Source organism: Hemiscyllium ocellatum, chromosome 5, assembly GCF_020745735.1.
Source record: "Hemiscyllium ocellatum isolate sHemOce1 chromosome 5, sHemOce1.pat.X.cur, whole genome shotgun sequence".
Classification (NCBI taxonomy): domain Eukaryota; kingdom Metazoa; phylum Chordata; class Chondrichthyes; order Orectolobiformes; family Hemiscylliidae; genus Hemiscyllium; species Hemiscyllium ocellatum.
The window spans coordinates 16586839-16604372 of NC_083405.1; the positions used below are offsets into that span (position 1 = coordinate 16586839).

At 40.2% G+C, this 17534-nt stretch overlaps 1 protein-coding gene across 4 annotated transcripts in view; it reads right to left on the reverse strand.

The window, feature by feature from the left end:
• Positions 1-553: 553 nt before the first annotated feature.
• Positions 554-17534, reverse strand: part of LOC132815624 (triple functional domain protein) — a 547994-nt gene continuing 531013 nt past the window's right edge. For all 4 annotated transcript variants that reach the window (XM_060824568.1, XM_060824569.1, XM_060824567.1 and 1 more), the window contains 2 exons: positions 7704-7842; positions 554-2455 (listed from right to left, as the gene is read on the reverse strand). In XM_060824568.1, coding sequence (XP_060680551.1) covers positions 1913-2455; positions 7704-7842 — 682 coding nt within the window. In that variant the 3' untranslated portion in view covers positions 554-1912. The remainder of the gene's footprint in view (positions 2456-7703; positions 7843-17534) is intronic.

A 17534-nucleotide genomic window follows, 5' to 3' on the forward strand; every position in this document is an offset into this window, starting at 1 on the left:
TAGAGGGTGGTGCATGTATGAAATGAGCTGCTAGAGGAAGTGGTGAAGGTTGCTGGACAGGTACAAGAATAAGGGAGGGTTTAGAGGGATATTGGTTAAATTCTGGCAAACGCGACTTAATTTAGGATATCTGATCAGCATGGACGAATTGAACAGAAGGGACTTTTTCTGTGCTTGTACAACTCTATGATTTTGAGTGAACAGAAGATAGGTCTTGTAGACAAATGAGCTTGGAGTGAGCATTAGAGGAGATGACAAAGAAACTAGAGGAAGGTGAGAGTTCAGACTGGAAGATGGAGGAATCTTATAAGAAGTTTGATTAACTTGGCTAGAAGAGAGGAAAGCAGCTCATCAAATGTTCTCAATTTTAGTGATGAAGATGAGTGAATAGCTAGCACTTCTTGAGTTGTGGGTGGAAGAGACAAATCAATGCTTGTCCTTTTAAGAGTCATTTAAAAAATTATGATGTTGCACAGCTATTTTCCAATATTTAATCACAGCCTTCATTTTATTGAACTACAAGGAGCAGACACACTGATGCACTAAAATAAAATCTGTGTTGCATTAGTTTAATTTTAATAAACAGAAAAATATATTTACAGCACATATTTAGAGAAACACAATGGATGCTGTACAAAAGAAATATACATGCACAAACAGATTTCAAACTTAAGAGAGACTAATAGGCATTACATTAAAAAAATAATGAGAGTTTGACGTGACAATACATCCAGTTTTGAGTTCCCATTTTCCTTCTCTTACAGGTTTGTTTTTCAAGACCCTACAGTACTAGTTTATGCTTGATATAAACATACTGCATAGCTAAAAAATATCGGGTTTGGTTCATTCTTGGGGTATATCCCACAATGACTGGCTTGGGATGCAGTTCCTAGTAGTCAAATCCTTTTTCAAAAGGTCAGTGTGATAAAGAAGTCAAACAACTGTGTAGTTTGCAGTACAGAGTACATGCTTATTTTTTTAATATTTATTACAGATACAACAGAATTCTTCATAAATAGAGTTGCATAAAATGTTAAAGCCACAACATTGCACATGATATGAAGTAAAACATAAAATACAATGAGTGCATTTACAGTACGTATTCCTCCTTAACTGCTCTGCAATCAGATTGGCAGGTGAAATTCCAAAAACCCTCCATAAATGAAACAGCATTTGCCTCTTCACTTGGGGGAGTTTGGGGGGAAAAAATCCAGAATGGCATACCAGCATTAAAAGTACAGACTGAAGGCAGATAACGGTCTTTATACAAGTAAGGCTTATATATAATTAGAGCAATACATTTGTTTCTATTAGACGCAAAAGGTCCATGGTTCGACTTGTAGCAGTAAAAACTTGAGCCACATCTGGCTAAATGCAAGAGATTATAATTTAAGTACATCAGTGAGGCAACTGAAAAGCTTTATGACCAGTAAAAATCAGACATTTCACTGGAGATCATTTCCAGTGACTGTCTTGATTAAAATCAATCAAGGAGGAAAGAATTTTAACAAAAAAACTTTGTTCTTTGTTGGCTAATTTTTAATCACATAATTAAATGTTTCAAAGTCCAGCGAGTTTAATTAAATACAATAACAACAATGATTCTTCTCTAAAGTTTCCTAGGCAATATGTGAAAATTGTTCTCCTGTGATCAAAAGCAAAATACTGTCAAAGTAATGAGAATCCAGCTGGTTGTGTAGTTCTCCCCACCAACTTTGCATTGCATGGGTGGCAATGAATCCCAAGTACTGTTTGTACAAAGTTCCTTGGCATTCACTTCCACACAATGACACTTAAAGCAGCTGATCTGCTGTCAGTTTTATTTCAAGTCAGCAGTTGAATGGCTGAAGACAGTGTCTCCAACCTGACTGGCAGATGAAAGAGAATGAGTAAATTAATCTCCAAGTGAGGTTCACACTCTTGACAAGAGTCTACTTTGTAAGAAATTCTTTATACTACCAACCGGCCGAACATCGTTCTGGTGTTTGCGCCGTTCAATGAATGAAGTCAATCTCGACGTGTTTAGAGTTTCAGTGTCTCTGTTGATGCCTGGCTGCAGCCAAGGATCCAAAAGGCACATTGCAGCCGAGGGACGTTTGCTTGAATCTCCCTGAAGTAAGAAGCAAACAAAATCTTTGGCAGCTTGACTGACCCCTGTGAAGTAGTCATCAGGGAAGCTGAAGTCCAATCGGCAAATGTTCAAACATGTTTCTTCTACACTCTCGTCCAAAAAAGGAGACACACCACTAAGAAGGACATAGGCAAGTACCCCAACACTCCATGTATCTGATGTAAGACAGGCAGGATTTCCTAAAATAATTTCTGGAGCTGCAAACTCAGGGCTTCCTAGCAATTGGTGAACATAATATGTTGTGGTTAGCTGCATGGAATCCCCAAAATCAGCAAGTTTGATGAGTGGTTTGGCTTTGCTGTGGTCCACCAACACATTTTCTGGCTTTAAATGATCAAGACATATACAGATTAGTATTCGATAACTCACAAACATAAGTTTGCTATAATAGACCCACAGTATCTCATTAAAGAATTGAATTAACAAGCATGATTATCACAACATTTGATTTCATTTGCAACAGTTATAATTTTTAACTATGACCAGTCTCTATGTTATTTACTGTTTTCCTGCTTCCCGATGGACTGATTGTGTAATACAGTAACTAAGATGCATAAGATGAGGCCCAGATTAAGAGTGCATAGGAGCAGGAATAGATCATGCAGGCTGTCTAGCTTATTCCGCCATTTAATACAATCATGGCTGATCGAACACTTTAATACATTTAACCCACAATATCCCTAACCCCTTACATCAGTGATAATCAAAATATTATCAACTGTTACTTCAGACAGTCTTAAAAACTGACCTTCCAGAACCTTCTAGGGTAGATAATTCCAAAACTTCACAAACCTATGTTAAAAAAAATTCTCCTCCTCTCAGTCATAAGTAGCATTCCCTTCATTTTTATCCGTTGATTCTAGACTCCTTAATCGGGTAATATCATAAATATTAAATATTTTGTACATTTTGAGAAGATTACCTATTATTCTTCAGAATTAGAGATATTGGGCCTAGTTTGCCCAATATCTCTTCATAGGACAGTCTCACCATCCCAGGAACAAGTTTGGTGAACCTTTGCTGCACTCTCTCTATGGCAATGATATCTTTCCTGTGATAAGGAGACCAAAACTGTACACAGTGCTTCAGGTGTGTTTTAACCAAGCTCCTATACAATTGAAGCCAAACTTCATTACTCCTGTACTCAATTCCTCTTGCAGTAAAGGCTAACATGCCATTAGTCTTCCTAATATTTTGCTGCACCTGCATGTTAACATTCAGTGACTTATTGATGAGGACACCCAGGTCCAGGTGTTTATCTACACTTCCAACCACTCACCATCTAAGAAATACACTGCACATCTGTTCTTCGTACCAAAGTGGATAACTTCACATTTTTACATGTTATATTCTACCTGCCATGTTCTTGCGCAATCAGTAAGCCTGTCCAAATCTTCCTAAAAAATGTTTTACATCTCCCTCACAAAATATTCCCACTTAGCTTTGTATCATCTGCAAATTTCAAAACATTACATTTGGACCCCAACTTTAAATCATTGATATAATCACAATCAGCCTGAGCCCAAACACTGAATCTTGCAGTGTCAATGTAGAATGACCTATTCACATCTACTGTTTTCTATCTATTAGTCAATTCTTAATCCGTGTATGTACATTTTTTTCTAATACAGTGTACTTTAATTTGATAACCAGCCTCTTGTGGGGGAGCTTATCAAAAGCCTTCTGAAAATTCAAATATGCGACATCTATCCACTATGCTTTATCATGTTGGCAACATCCTCCAAAAACTCTGACCAAATTGACAAATATAATTTTCCATTCTCAAATCCATGCCGATTCTGCCCAATCAGATTGTTTTTATCCAAGTGACTATTTAGCATTTATGATCAAATCTTGCTTTTTCCTTTGCTCCTTTCTTAAATAGTGAGTGACATTTACAAACTTCCACTCAAAGGTAATCATTGCAAAATCTACCAATTTATGAAGATAACTACCATGCATTGACAGGAAAGGAGAGGTCATCCTGTTGGGAGTTTTCTACAGGCCTCCGAATAGTTCCAGAGATGAAGAGAAAAGGATAGCAGCGATGATTCTCGATAGGAAGGAGAGTAACAGAGTAGTTGTTATGGGGGACTTCAATTTCCCAAATATTGACTGGGAACACTATAGTTCAAGTACTTTAGATGGGTTGGTTTTTGTCCAATGTGTGCAGAAGGGTTTCCTTAAGCAATATATAGACAGTCCAACAAGGGGCAAGGCCACATTGGATTTGGTACTGGATAATGAACCCGGCCAGGTGTTAGATTTGGAGGTAGGTGAGCACTTTGGTGATAGTGACCACAATTCTGCTTTGTTTACTTTAGCGATGGAAAGGGATAGGTATACACTGGAGGGCAAGAGCTACAGCTGGGGGAAAGGCAATTATGATCTGATTAGACAAGATTTAGGATGCATAGGATGGAGAAGGAAACTGCAGCAAATGGGCACAATTGAAATGTGGTTTATTCAATAAATATGTACCTGTCAGAGAGGGAGGAATTTGTTGAGTGCAGGAGCCGTGGTTTACTAAGGAAGTTGAATCTCTAGTCAAGTGGAAGGCGGCGGCTTATGTTAGGATGAGATGTGAAGGCTCAGTTAGGACGATTGATAGTTACAAGGTAGCCAGGCAGGACCTAAAGAGAGAGCTAAGAAGAGCCAGGAGGGGACATGAGAAGTTGTTGGTGGATAGGATCGGGGAAAACCCTAAAGCTTCCTATAGATACATAAGGGATAAAAGAATGACTAGAGTAAGGTTAGGGACAATCAAGGATAGTAGTGGGAAGTTGCGCATGGAGTCAGAGGAGATGGGGGAAGCGCTAAATGAATGTTTTTCGTCAGTATTCACACTGGAAAAAGACAATGTTGTCGAGGACAATACTGAGAAACAGGCTACCAAACAAGATGGGATTAAGGTTCACAAGGAGGTGGTTTTAGAAATTTTGGGAAGTGTGAAAATAGATAAATCCCCTGGGCTGGATGGGATTTATTAGATTAGATTACTTACAGTGTGAAAACAGGCCCTTCGGCCCAACAAGTCCACACCGACCCGCCGAAGCGCAACCCACCCATACCTCTACCCCTTTACCTAACACTATGGGCAATTTAGCATGGCCAACTGACCCTAACCTGCACATCTTTGGACTGTGGGAGGAAACCGGAGCACCCGGAGGAAACCCACGCAGACACGGGGAGAATGTGCAAACTCCACACAGTCACCCGAGTCGGGAATTGAACCCGGGTCTCTGGTGCTGTGAAGCAGCAGTGCTAACCACTGTGCCACCGTGCCGCCCTAAGATCCTAGGATTTATCCTAGGATTAAGCCAGGGAAGAGACTGCCAAGCCTTTGGCATTGTCTACAGGAATAATACCAAAAGGCTGGAGGACAGCAAATAATGTCCCTTGTTAAGAAGGGAAGTAGAGACAACCCTGGAAATTATAGACCTTTAAGCTTTACTTCGGTTGTCGGTAAAGTGTTGGAAAATGTTATAAGAGATAGAATTTATAATCATCTAGGAAGGAATAAGTTGATTCGGCATTGTCAACACAGTTTTGTGAAGGGTAGGTCGTACCTCTCAAACCTTGTTGAGAAGGTCACCAAAAAGGTGGATGAGGGTAAAGTGGTTGATGAGGTGTATATGGATTCCAATAAGGCATTTGATAAGGTTCCCCATGGTAGGCTATTGCAGAAAATACGGAGGCATGGGATTGAGGATGATTTAGTAGTTTGGTTCAGAAATTGTCGAGCTGAAAGAAGACAGAGAGTAGTCGTTGATCGGAGATCGGAAATGTTCATCCTGGAGTTCAGTTACTGGTGATATACCGCAAAGATTTGTTTTAGGTCCACTGCTATTTGTCATTTTTACAAATAACCTGAATGAGGGTGTAGAAGGATTGATCAGTAAATTTGCAGATGACACTAAGGTCGGTACAGTTGTGGATAGTGCCAAAGGATGTTCTAAGTTACAGAGGGACATCGATAAACTGCAGAGCTAGGTGGAGAGGTGGCAAATTGAGTTTAATGTGGTAAAATGTGAGGTGACACACTTTGCAAGGTGCAACAGGAATAGAGAGTATTGGGCTAATGGTACGATTCTTGGTACATAAGCAGAGAGATCTCAGTGTCCATGTACGTACATCCCTCAAAGTTGCCACTCAGGTTGATAGGGCTGTGAAGAAGGCATATAGCATGTTAGCTTTTATTGGTAAGAGGGATTGAGTTTTGGAACCACAAGGTAGTGCTGCAGCTGTACAAAACTCTTGGAGTATTGTGTGTACTCCTGGTCACTGCATTATAGGAGGACGTGGAAGCTTTGGAAAGGGTGCAAGGGAGAATTACTAGGATGTTCCCTGGTAAGGGGGGGGAAGGTCTTACGAGGAAAGGTGGAAGGATTTGAGGCTGTTTTCGTTAGAGAGAAGTTCGAGAGCTCAGAGAATAATAGGAGCGTGTAATACACTGCCTGCAACAATTATAGACTCGCCAACTTTACGGGCATTTAAATGGTCATTGGATAGTCATATGGATGTGAATGAAATAGTGTAGGTTAGATGAGCTTCAGATTGGTTTTACAGGGCAGCGCAACATCGAAAACCAAAGGACCTGTATTGCACTGTAATGTTCTATGTTGTATTTCTATATCCAATTCCTTCAGCACTCTGGGATCAACTTTCAGCCCTATTAATTTCTCCAGTACAACTTTCTTACTGATACACATTTCCTTCAACTCCTTATTCTCCCTCATTATTTGGATGTCTAGGTAGTTGTGAGAAATCTCCCAGAATAGTGAAAGCAGACACAAAGTAACCATTCAGCTTCTCTGCCATTTCTCTATTTTCCATTATAAATGCTCCGGACTGTTTTTATTGGACCTACATTCATATTAGTCTCCTTTTAATGTACGTATAGAACTTTTCACAAGTCATCTTTTGTTCTTTTTGCTTGGTTGCATTCTCTTATTCTTCCTCTCATCAGTTTCTTCTTTGTCCTTCTTAACTGTATTCTAAATGCTTTCCAATTCTCAGATTTATTACCAATTCTGGCCATTTTATAAGCTATTAATACAAACTATTAATTTTACACAATCTTATTCTAAACTTTATCAACTATGGTTGACTCACCTTTTTGAGTTTAGCACCCTGAAGGAATGTTTATTTGCTCTAAGCCACGTAATAGTTCTTTAAAGACCGTCCATTGCCTTCTAATTTATTTTCCAATTTTCAGCTCAGCCAACTTATACTTAATGCTTTCATATGTTCTCTTATACAAATTTAAAACTCTTGCTTCAGAATGAGCTGCTGTACTTTGAAACATAATGCAAAATCCTACCATGCTGTGACCACAGAAAGTGGTTTAGAAGAAGGTTAAAATGTTAACCTACCTCCTACTATTCCACAACACAGCACAATAGAGAACCAATGTGTCACACACAAATTTAGCATGTTACAGAAAATCATAGTGAAAACAGTAAACTATCTTTAATGTTTGCAATATATTTCAGTGTGGTGTCAGTTAAAAAAAAACTTTCTGAAACCACACAAAAAAATGAATTTGTTAGAGTAAGCTGATCTCACCAACCTTTATATCTAGGTGAGCTATTCTGCAGTGGTGTAAATACTGCACAGCTTCCAGAGTTTCTCTGAGATATGATGTTACCTTTTCTTCAGTCAAATTCCCCCATTCTATTATATAGTTGAGAAGGCGACCTTGGTCTGCTCTGAAAAATAAAGATACTAAGAATTTAACAATCATTATGTGGTGATGAAATTAAATTTTAACATTTTTATCTATTTCCACTCTTTCAAGCCTCTTATGCACTGATCCTGACTTATTACATCCTCTTACGTCTCTCCAGTTTCTAAATTCATTGTCCTTCTAGGTAAGTAAGACATTGTAAATTAAATGGTAAAATAACAAATGTGTTTCTATAGTGCTTTTAAGGGCATTACAATATCCCAAAATGCCAGGGTAATACTTTTGAAACAAAAACAGAAATTGCTGGAAAAACTCAGCATGTCGGCAGCATTTCAGCAATTTCTGTTTTGGTTTCTGATTTCCAGCATCTGCAGTTCTTTTCTATTTTTTATTTAATGGTTTCAAAGTGCAGTCAATGCCATAATGTAGTGTAAATACTGGATGCATGTCTTCATTAGCCAGGGCTAGAATATAGGAGCAAGGAAGTCACTTTATAACTTTATAAAATGATTGGTTAGGCCACAGATAGAATACTATGAGCAATTCTGGTCGCCATACTGTCAAAAGGGCATGATGGCACTGGAGCGTATATTCACTGGGATCATATAATCCCTACAGTGTGGAAACAGGCCCTCTGGCCCAACAAGTCCACACCAACCCTCCGAAGGACACTCAAACCCATTTCTCATTACTCTACATTTACCCCTGACTAATGCACCTAACCTACACATCCCTGAATATTACGGGCAATTTAACATGGCCAATTTACCTAAATTTACCACACAGACACAGGGGATTGTGCAAACTCCACACAGTCGCCAGAAGCTGGAATCGAACCCAGGTCCCTAGCACTGTGAGGCAGCAGTGCTAACCACTGAGCCGCCACACGATATTAGCTGTGATAAAAACTTAGTTGTAAGGTGAGACTGGATAGGCTGGGTGTGTTTTCCTTGGAGCAGTGGAGGCTCAGTGTGGATCCGAATGTGGTTTACAAAATTAGGAAAGACATAGACAGGATAGATTGTGACAATCTTTTCCCCGTGGCAGACATGTTTTTGACCAGTTAACACAAGTTTAAGAATTGGAGTAAGTGGTTTAAAAGAGATTTGAGAAAGCAACTTTTCCACTCAGGCGGTGGTAGAAATATGGAACGCGCTGCCAGAGAGTTTGTTGAAAGCAGGTACTCTCGCAACATTTATAAGGCATTTGAATGACACTTAAAATACTAGGATGTTGGAGGCTATGGTCCAAGTGTAAGTGAATGGGTTAGTGCAGTTTAGTATTTAGAGTGTGATTCTATCAATTTTCCTGCTTCTCGGATGCTGCCTGACCTGCTGTGCTTTTCCAGCACCACACTCTCGACTCTGATCTCCAGCATCTGCAGTCCTCACTTTTGCCTAGTTTAGTGTTTGTTGATCAGTATAGACACAGTGGGCCACAGGGCCTGTTTCTATGCTGAATGATTCTACGATTCTATGTGGTTGACAATTTGATCACAGCAAGGCCTCCAGATGTGAGTTCCGATCAAACTACCTTATGCCATTTACTTCAATGTGCACAAGTTACCATAATACCTGAATTACACATTTATGTAAATTTAATGACATCCTAATTTCAGAATTGATCCATTGTGTATACCTGACTTTGAGTTTTTATTGAACATAATATTTTTGTATTTCTGATTACCGAGTAATCTCATCAACTAAATAGATGGTGAACTATCAGAAATAATATTTAATGGAAATATGCAGAGAACAGTGGAGAACATTTATTTGAATAATATACAGTAAAGTCCATACTCCAAAATGTGGCATCTGCATCAGATCAACAATTGTTCATTAGATGATCGACAGGCCTCAGGACTTAGCTATGTTAAGACACTGGATAAATTTGGCTAATATTTCCTTGAGATGAGGAGATTAAGGAATGATCTGATGTTAAAATAATGAAAGGATTGATAAGTCAGATAGGGAAATGTTGAAAAGGGAAGTACATACTCTGGAGATAAAGGAACTAAAGTAATTACAGATAGAAAAAATTGAATTAGAAGATAAATTGCTGTCACAGTTAATAAAAATCACAGAACCTACTTAAAGGTTAGTAAGTGCCAACTAGACTGACAAACTCAAGAAACGTGCAGAAAACAGCACTAACTGCTAAACTGCATTCTTCAACTCTAAACAGGTCTTTCACATCTGTCAGCCATCAAGAACTGTGATATATCCTTCTCAAATTTGGTTTTCTGCAAAAATTCCATCACTATCATGGACTTGGTGCATGGCAGCTGCAAGTTGAGATTCTTACCAATGGATCCACCATTATCCAATGTGTGTGTAATTTGGTGTCAAGCAAAGTTGTGTCACTGTACTAACTTTTTCCCTTCTTCCGCTGCAACCCTCTACCCGACATCCATGCATTTTTGCACTGGCATGTTTAACTGACAAGCAGGTTCAACCTCCATTACCTCCAGTCTAGAATCAATACCACCCCAACCTCTGTTGTTGAGCTGCAGTATGCAGGCAACACGTGTGCGTGCACGCCCAGAGGCCTTGTTCCAAACAATATTTGATGCACAGGAGGGAATGGGCCTTAGATTAAACATTTGGAAGACAATGTAACTCTCCCAGCCTGCTCACGTTCTGTAACACTGTTGCCTGTCTATCCAGATGCATAGTGAGCCGTTGAACATTAAGGATTAACTCCTGTACCTTGGGTGCCTCCTCTCGGAGACAACACACATTGACAAAGCAATTCTGCATCACCTGCAGTCTGCCAGAGCAGCCTTTGGTCATCTAAGGAACACAGTATTAGATTAAAATATCTCAAATTCAATACCAATCTCATGGACATGAATTGGAGACATGGATAATGTACAGAAGATACTTCCAATCCCTAAAGAAATTCCTAAAGCAGTGTAGGATCTGTGCTCTAATACAAGTGTCTTCTCTCAAGCGAACATTCCCAGTGTTGAGGCAATTGCTATGACCAATCAGATGTGTTTAGCAGGCCACAACATGCACATTCCTCGTGAATGATCCAACTTTGTCCCCTGAGTTCTTGAACAATAAGATGGCATAGAGATCTACAGCACAGAACAAGGCCCTTCAGCCCAATGTGCCGCAATCAAAAACAACTACTAACTATTCTAATTCCAATTCTGTTTTCCAATATTTGGCCTATAGCCTATATAGAGCTTCTGATCTTCAGCATCTGCAGACCTCACTTTTTACTATAGCCTATTTACCTTGGCACATCTAAATACTTCTTAAATGTTAGGATAGTTTCTGCCTGTACCACTCTTACAGGCAGTGAGTTCCAGATTTCCACCATCACCTGGTTGAAAACATTTTTCCTCACATCTCCTGTAAACCTTCTGCCCCTTACCTTAACTTCCTTACATTCACTCAATTTGATTCACATGATACCAAGAAATGGCTGACGGCACTAGATACTGAAGAGACTATGGGTTGTCTATATTTTGGTAAAAATAATGAAAACATCTGCTCCAGAACTAGCTGTGCTTATAATCAAGCAGTTTCAGTCCAGTTACAACACTGGCAATGTGGAAAATTGCCTAGATATATCCCCAAAGGCAGTACAAAGTCGATCTGGTCATCTAATGCCCTATTAGTCCACTCCCATTGATTTGAAATGAAATGGAATAACCTAATGACGCAGTTCCTGATGTCATTATAGCTTTGGTTCAAATAGGAACGAAACATCTGAACTCCGTGGGTGAGGTGACAGTGGCTAGCCTTGACATTGAAGCAGTGTTTGACGAAGAACAGCATCAAGAAGGCCTAAATCAAAGATAATCAGGCAAAACTCCTTGTCAGTTGGAGTCACACCCAGTACAACGGAAAATTGTTGTGGTTATTGAAGTTCACTCATTGCATCTCTGCAGAGTTTCCTCAGGATAAAGTCCAAAGTCCAAGTATATTTTGTTTTCATCAATTGTCTTCCCTTTAGCACAACATCCGAAGTAGGGACATTTGCTAATGATTGCGTTATGTTCAGCACTACTTGTGAAATCTCAGATACTGAATTAGTCTGTGTCCAAATGGAGCAAGACCTAGATATCATCAAGGTTTATGTCAATAAGTCACAAGTAGCATGTGCATCATACAAGTACCAAGTAATGACTACGTCACGAAAATAGAGAATCGAACCATCTCCACTTGACATTCAATAGTGTTGCCATTGCTGAATCCCCATCCATCAACATCCTTGAGCTTAGCATTGACCAGGAACTAAACTGGACCCGCCATATAAATACTGCAGTGACAAGTTTGAAAGCTGGAAATTCTGCATTGAGTAACATTCACACACTTTGTCAAATCCTGTCCAGCATCTACCAGGCATAAACCAGGATTGTGATAAAACACTCCCCTTGCCTAGAGGATTGCAGCTCCAACAATACTCAAATTGACACCATCCAGGACAAAGCAACCTGCTTTACTGGCACCACATTCATCACAATGTCAGACGTGCAAACCATCTACAAGATTCGGCATTTCACTCAGGATCCTGCAAGTGCACCTTCCAAGCCCATGCCCTCCAGCACCTACAAGAACAATGATAACACATAGTCAACACCTTGGAACTGCAATGCTGTTCCTTCATTGCTGCAGGCTGAAAATCTTGGAACTTACTTCTTAACAGCTTACACTGTTACTTACACTGACTGCCTCAGTTCAAGAATGCAGTGCATCACTATCTTCTCAAAAGCAGTTAGACCATAAGATATAGGAGCAGAAATAAGCCATTCAGCACAATGGGTCTATTCCACTCTTCACTGAGATCGTGGCTGATCTGATTATCCTTAACTCCAACTGCTTTTCCCTATAACTCCCAATTAAAAATAGTCTATCTCTGCTTCAATACACTTAACAAACCAGCCTCAAAAGCCCATGCAGTACAGATTTAGTACCTCTTGATCGCTGTTTTATATGGGTGACCCTTTCTTCTGAGATTATGTTCTCTGGTCCTAAATTTTCCTTCAAGGGGCAACATCCTATTGGCCTCTATCTTGTCAGTCTCCTAAGAATCTTGTATGTTTCAAAAAGTCACCTCTCATTCTTCTAAATTCTGATGATTTCAGGCCCAGGACTCCATTTTTCCTCATAAGACAGTCCCTCCGTAGCCGATCTCTGCCGAATGAATGTTTTTAGACTGTCTTCCAATGTCAGTTTATCTTCCCTTAAATAAGGGATCTAAAATTGTTGGCAGTATTCCAATCATGGTGTGACCAGTGTTTTGTATAGTTTTATGAAGACTTCCTTATTTTCCTTACTCCATTCCCTTCGAAACAAAGGCCAACATTTCATTTGGTGACTAAGGTGACTAAGGAGGTGGACGAGGGTAAAGCGGTAGATGTGGTGTATATGGATTTTAGTAAGGTGTTTGATAAGGTTCCCCATGGTAGGCTACTGCAAAAAATATGGAGGTATGGCATTGAGGGTGAGTTGGAGGTTTGGATTAGGAATTGGCTGGCTGGAAGAAGACAGAGGGTAGTAGTTGATGGTAAAGGTTCATCTTGGAGTGCAGTTACTAGCGGTGTTCCGCAAGGATCTGTTTTGGGACCATTGCTGTTTGTCATTTTTATAAGAGGAGGGGCTAGAAGGTTGAGTGAGCAAGTTTGCGGATGATACGAAAGTCAGTGGAGTTGTTGACAGTGAGGAAGGATGTGGCAGGTTACAGCGGGATATAGATAAGCTGCAGAGCTGGGCAGAAAGGTGGCAAATGGAGTTCAATGTAGGTAAGTGTGAAGTGATTCACTTTCGTAAGAGTAACAAGAAGATGGGGTACTGGGCTAATGGTCGGATACTTGGTAGTGTGGATGAGCAGAGGGATCTTGGTGTCCATGTACACAGATCTCTGAAAGTTGCCACCCAGGTAAATAGTGCTGTGAAGAAGGCATATAGCGTACTGGCTTTTATTGGTAGAGGAATTGAGTTCTGGAGTCCTGATGTCATGTTGCAGTTATATAAGACTCTGGTGCGGCCGCATCTGGAGTATTGTGTGCAGTTTTGGTCGCCATACTATAGGAAGGATGTGGAGGCACTGGAACGGGTGCAGAGGAGGTTTACCAGGATGTTGCCTGGCATGGTAGGAAGATTGTATGAGGAGAGGCTGAGGTACTTGGGGCTGTTTTCATTGGAGAAAAGAAGGTTTAGGGGTGACTTGATGGAGGTGTACAAGATGATTAGAGGTTTAGATAGGGTTGACCATGAGAACCTTTTTCCACGTATGGAGTCAGCTATTACGAGGGGGCATAGCTTTAAATTAAGGGGTGGTAGGTATAGGACAGATGTTAGGGGTAGATTCTTTACTCAGCGAGTCGGAGTTCATGGAATGCCCTGCCAGTAGCAGTGGTGGACTCACCCTCTTTATGGGCATTTAAACGGGCATTGGATAGACATATGGAGGATAGTGGGCTAGTGTAAGTTAGGTGGGCTTGGATCGGCGCAACATCGAGGGCCAAAGGGCCTGTACTGCGCTGTATTTTTCTATGTTCTATTTGTCTTTCCTATTACCCGCTGAACTTGAATGCTAGCTTTTTGAGAGTCTGAGGCAAACAATCCGAAAACTCTTTGTTTTGTTGCTTTCTGCAGTTTTGCCATTTAACAAAACACTCAGCTCCTCTATTCTTTCTGCCAAACTTCATAACCTCACATTTGCCCACATAATGGTTCATTTGCCAAATTTTTGCCATTCACCTAACCTATCTTCATTCCAATGTAGACTCCTTGTGTCATCCTCACTACAATCAATGTTACAGCCTTAGACAAAAAAGGTAGCCATGATATAGAGAAGCCAGTGTTGGACTGGGTGGACAAAGTCAGAGCTACGCAACATCAAATTATAGACCCACAGGTTTATTTAAAATCACAAGCTTTTGGAGTGCTGCTTCTTTGTCAGGTGAAGTGAAGAATGTTTGCACATTCTCCCCGTATCTGCGTGAGTTTCCTCTGGGCGCTCCAGTTTCCTCTCACAATTCAAAGATGTGCAGGTTAGGTGGATTGGCCATGCTAAGTTGCCCTTAGTGTTCAGGGATGTGTAAGGTAGGTGCATTGGTCAGGGGTAAATGTACAGCAATAAGTTTGCGAAATGGGTCTGGGTGGAATACTCTTCGGAGGGTCGGTGTGGGCTTGTTGGGCTGAAGGGCCTGTTTCCATACTGTTGGGATTCTATATAAAAAAAATTCTAAGCTAACTGGCTTGTAGTTTCCTATATCTCTTTTTGAATAAAGGAGTTGCACTTGCTATTGTCCGAAGTGCAGCTCCAACCATTTGCTCAGAACTGATGATTGTAAACCTGTTGAGTTCATCCTCCCTTATATCTCCTAATCGTCTATCATCTTCTTATTTTCCATCATTACTTCCTCTTTCAGACAAATGCTCATTTTGTTAAAATTAAAGAGCTGTGGATGCTGGAGATCTGAAACAAAGCCAAGAAACTCAGCAGGTTTGCCAGTATCTGTGGGGACAGAACAGATTTAATGTTTTGAGTTGAATCCAAATGCTCATCTTTGTACTAATTGTTAGTCATTCTTTTCATTTAAAAAAAAGTTGTCTAATCTTCTAAATAGCTTTGTGTTTTCTTGTAATTTAATAATGTTTTAAAAATTTTGGTCAACCATAGGTAATGGGTCCTCTCCTTGGAATTCTTTTTTAACAATTCATTTATAGAATCTGGGGAAGGCGGCCTGGGTCAAGAAGGACTAGGAGAGCAAATACATCAGAACACCATCTAGTTTTCTTCCAAGCCATTTGCCATCCTTCAGTACCACTAGGTCAAAATCCTGGAACTCTCTCCCTAATAGCACTGTGGGTTATCTTGACCAAATGGATTGCAGCAGCACAATAAGGCAGTTCAACAGCAGCTTTTGAAGGGCAGCTAGGTATTGAATGGGCAATATAGCTGGCCCAGCCAGCAATAGCCACACCCTGTGACTGAAGCAAACACCATTAAACAGGAAGTGCTAGAAATATCGAAAATACCCAGCAGATCTGTATCTGTGAAGAGGTAAACAGAAATAGATCTCTCTCTCAATGTTGGAACGACAAAAGAACTGATCATTCACATCAGGAGGAAAGGAGGAGGACATATCCTTGTCGACGTCAATGGAGCTGAGGTGGGAAGGGTTTAAAGCATCAAGTTCCTAGGAGTGACGATAACCGACGATCTGTCCTGGATCTCCCAAGTAGATGTGACGGTCAAGAAGGCACAATGCCTCTTCTTCCTCAGGTGGCTTAAGAAATTCAGCGTGTCCATAAGGACCCTCACCAATTCTTTCAGAGGCACCACAGATAGTACTCTATCTGGGTGCACGATGACCTGGTATGGCAATTGCTCTGGCCTCGACCGTAAGAAACTGCAGAAAGTTATGTGCACAGGCAGATCATCACAGAAGCCAACCTCCATGGACTCTATTTACACTTGTTGTTGGCGTAGAAAGGCTGCCAACATCATCAAAGGCTCCTCCTTCTCCAGGAATGCTCTCTTCCATCAGGCAGACGATACAGAAGCTTGAACACAAACACCAACACATTCAAAAACAGCTTCTTCTCGGTTGTTATAAGACTGATTGAATGGACCTAACTTCAAATAAGGTTGAACTTGCTAATGTAGATCTTCCTTTGCACACCTCCTGTGTAGCCATAACTTTGTATGCCTTGTTCGTCTAAACACCCTATGATCTGTATGTCCTTATTTGCTATGATCTGCCTGTACTGCTTGCAAAACAAAACTTTTCATGGCATTTAGGTACATGTGGCTACAATAAATCAAATCAAATCAAATCAAAGTTTCAGGTCAGTTCATGATGAAAGCTCACTAACTTGAAACGTTAACATTGTTTCTCTTTTGCACATATAATTTCTATAATCTTCTGTTTTTATTTCACATTTCCATCAATTACTATTGGAATAAATCACTACTGTTTTGAATGGGGACACAGATTTTTACTTGACTAGATGGCTATTGTTATAAAACATGAAGTCCTTAATAATTAGACATTATTTTGGCAGATTACATCCAAAATATGTACATTTCCTTGTGATGCAACCACCATCTGTCATTTTCAAGGACAAGACACTGCTTGTGTTTTAGCAACCTCTCAATAGAATAAAGGGGAAACTTCCTGTTAAATTATCACACAATGTGAAACATCACAAATGTTATAAACCTAATTGTTATCTTTTGGTTGTTAAAAACCGAAAGAACTACGGATGCTGTAAATCAGAAATAAAAATAGAAATTGCTGGAAAAGCTCATATGGTTCTGGAGGTTCATAAAATCATGAGGGGCATGGATAGGATAAACAAAGTCTTTTCCCTGGGGTGGGGGTGTCCAGATCTAGGGCATAGGTTTAGGGTGAGAGGGGAAAGATAAAAAAAAAGGGACCTAAGGAGCAACTTTTTCACGAACTGCCAGAGGAATTGGTGGAGGTTGGTACAATTGCAGCATTTAAAAGGTATCTGGATGAGTATATGAATAGGAAGGGTTTAGAGGGATATAGGCCACGTGTTGACAAATGGGACTAGATTAGGTTAGGACATCTGGTCGGCGTGGACGAGTTAGACCGAAGGGTCTGTTTCCGTGCTGTAAATCTCTATGACCATGACGCTATGGTCTGGCAGCATCCGTGGAGAGAAATTGACCCAAAATCTGTGGATTTCTCTCCACAGATTTTGTCAGATCTGCTCAGCT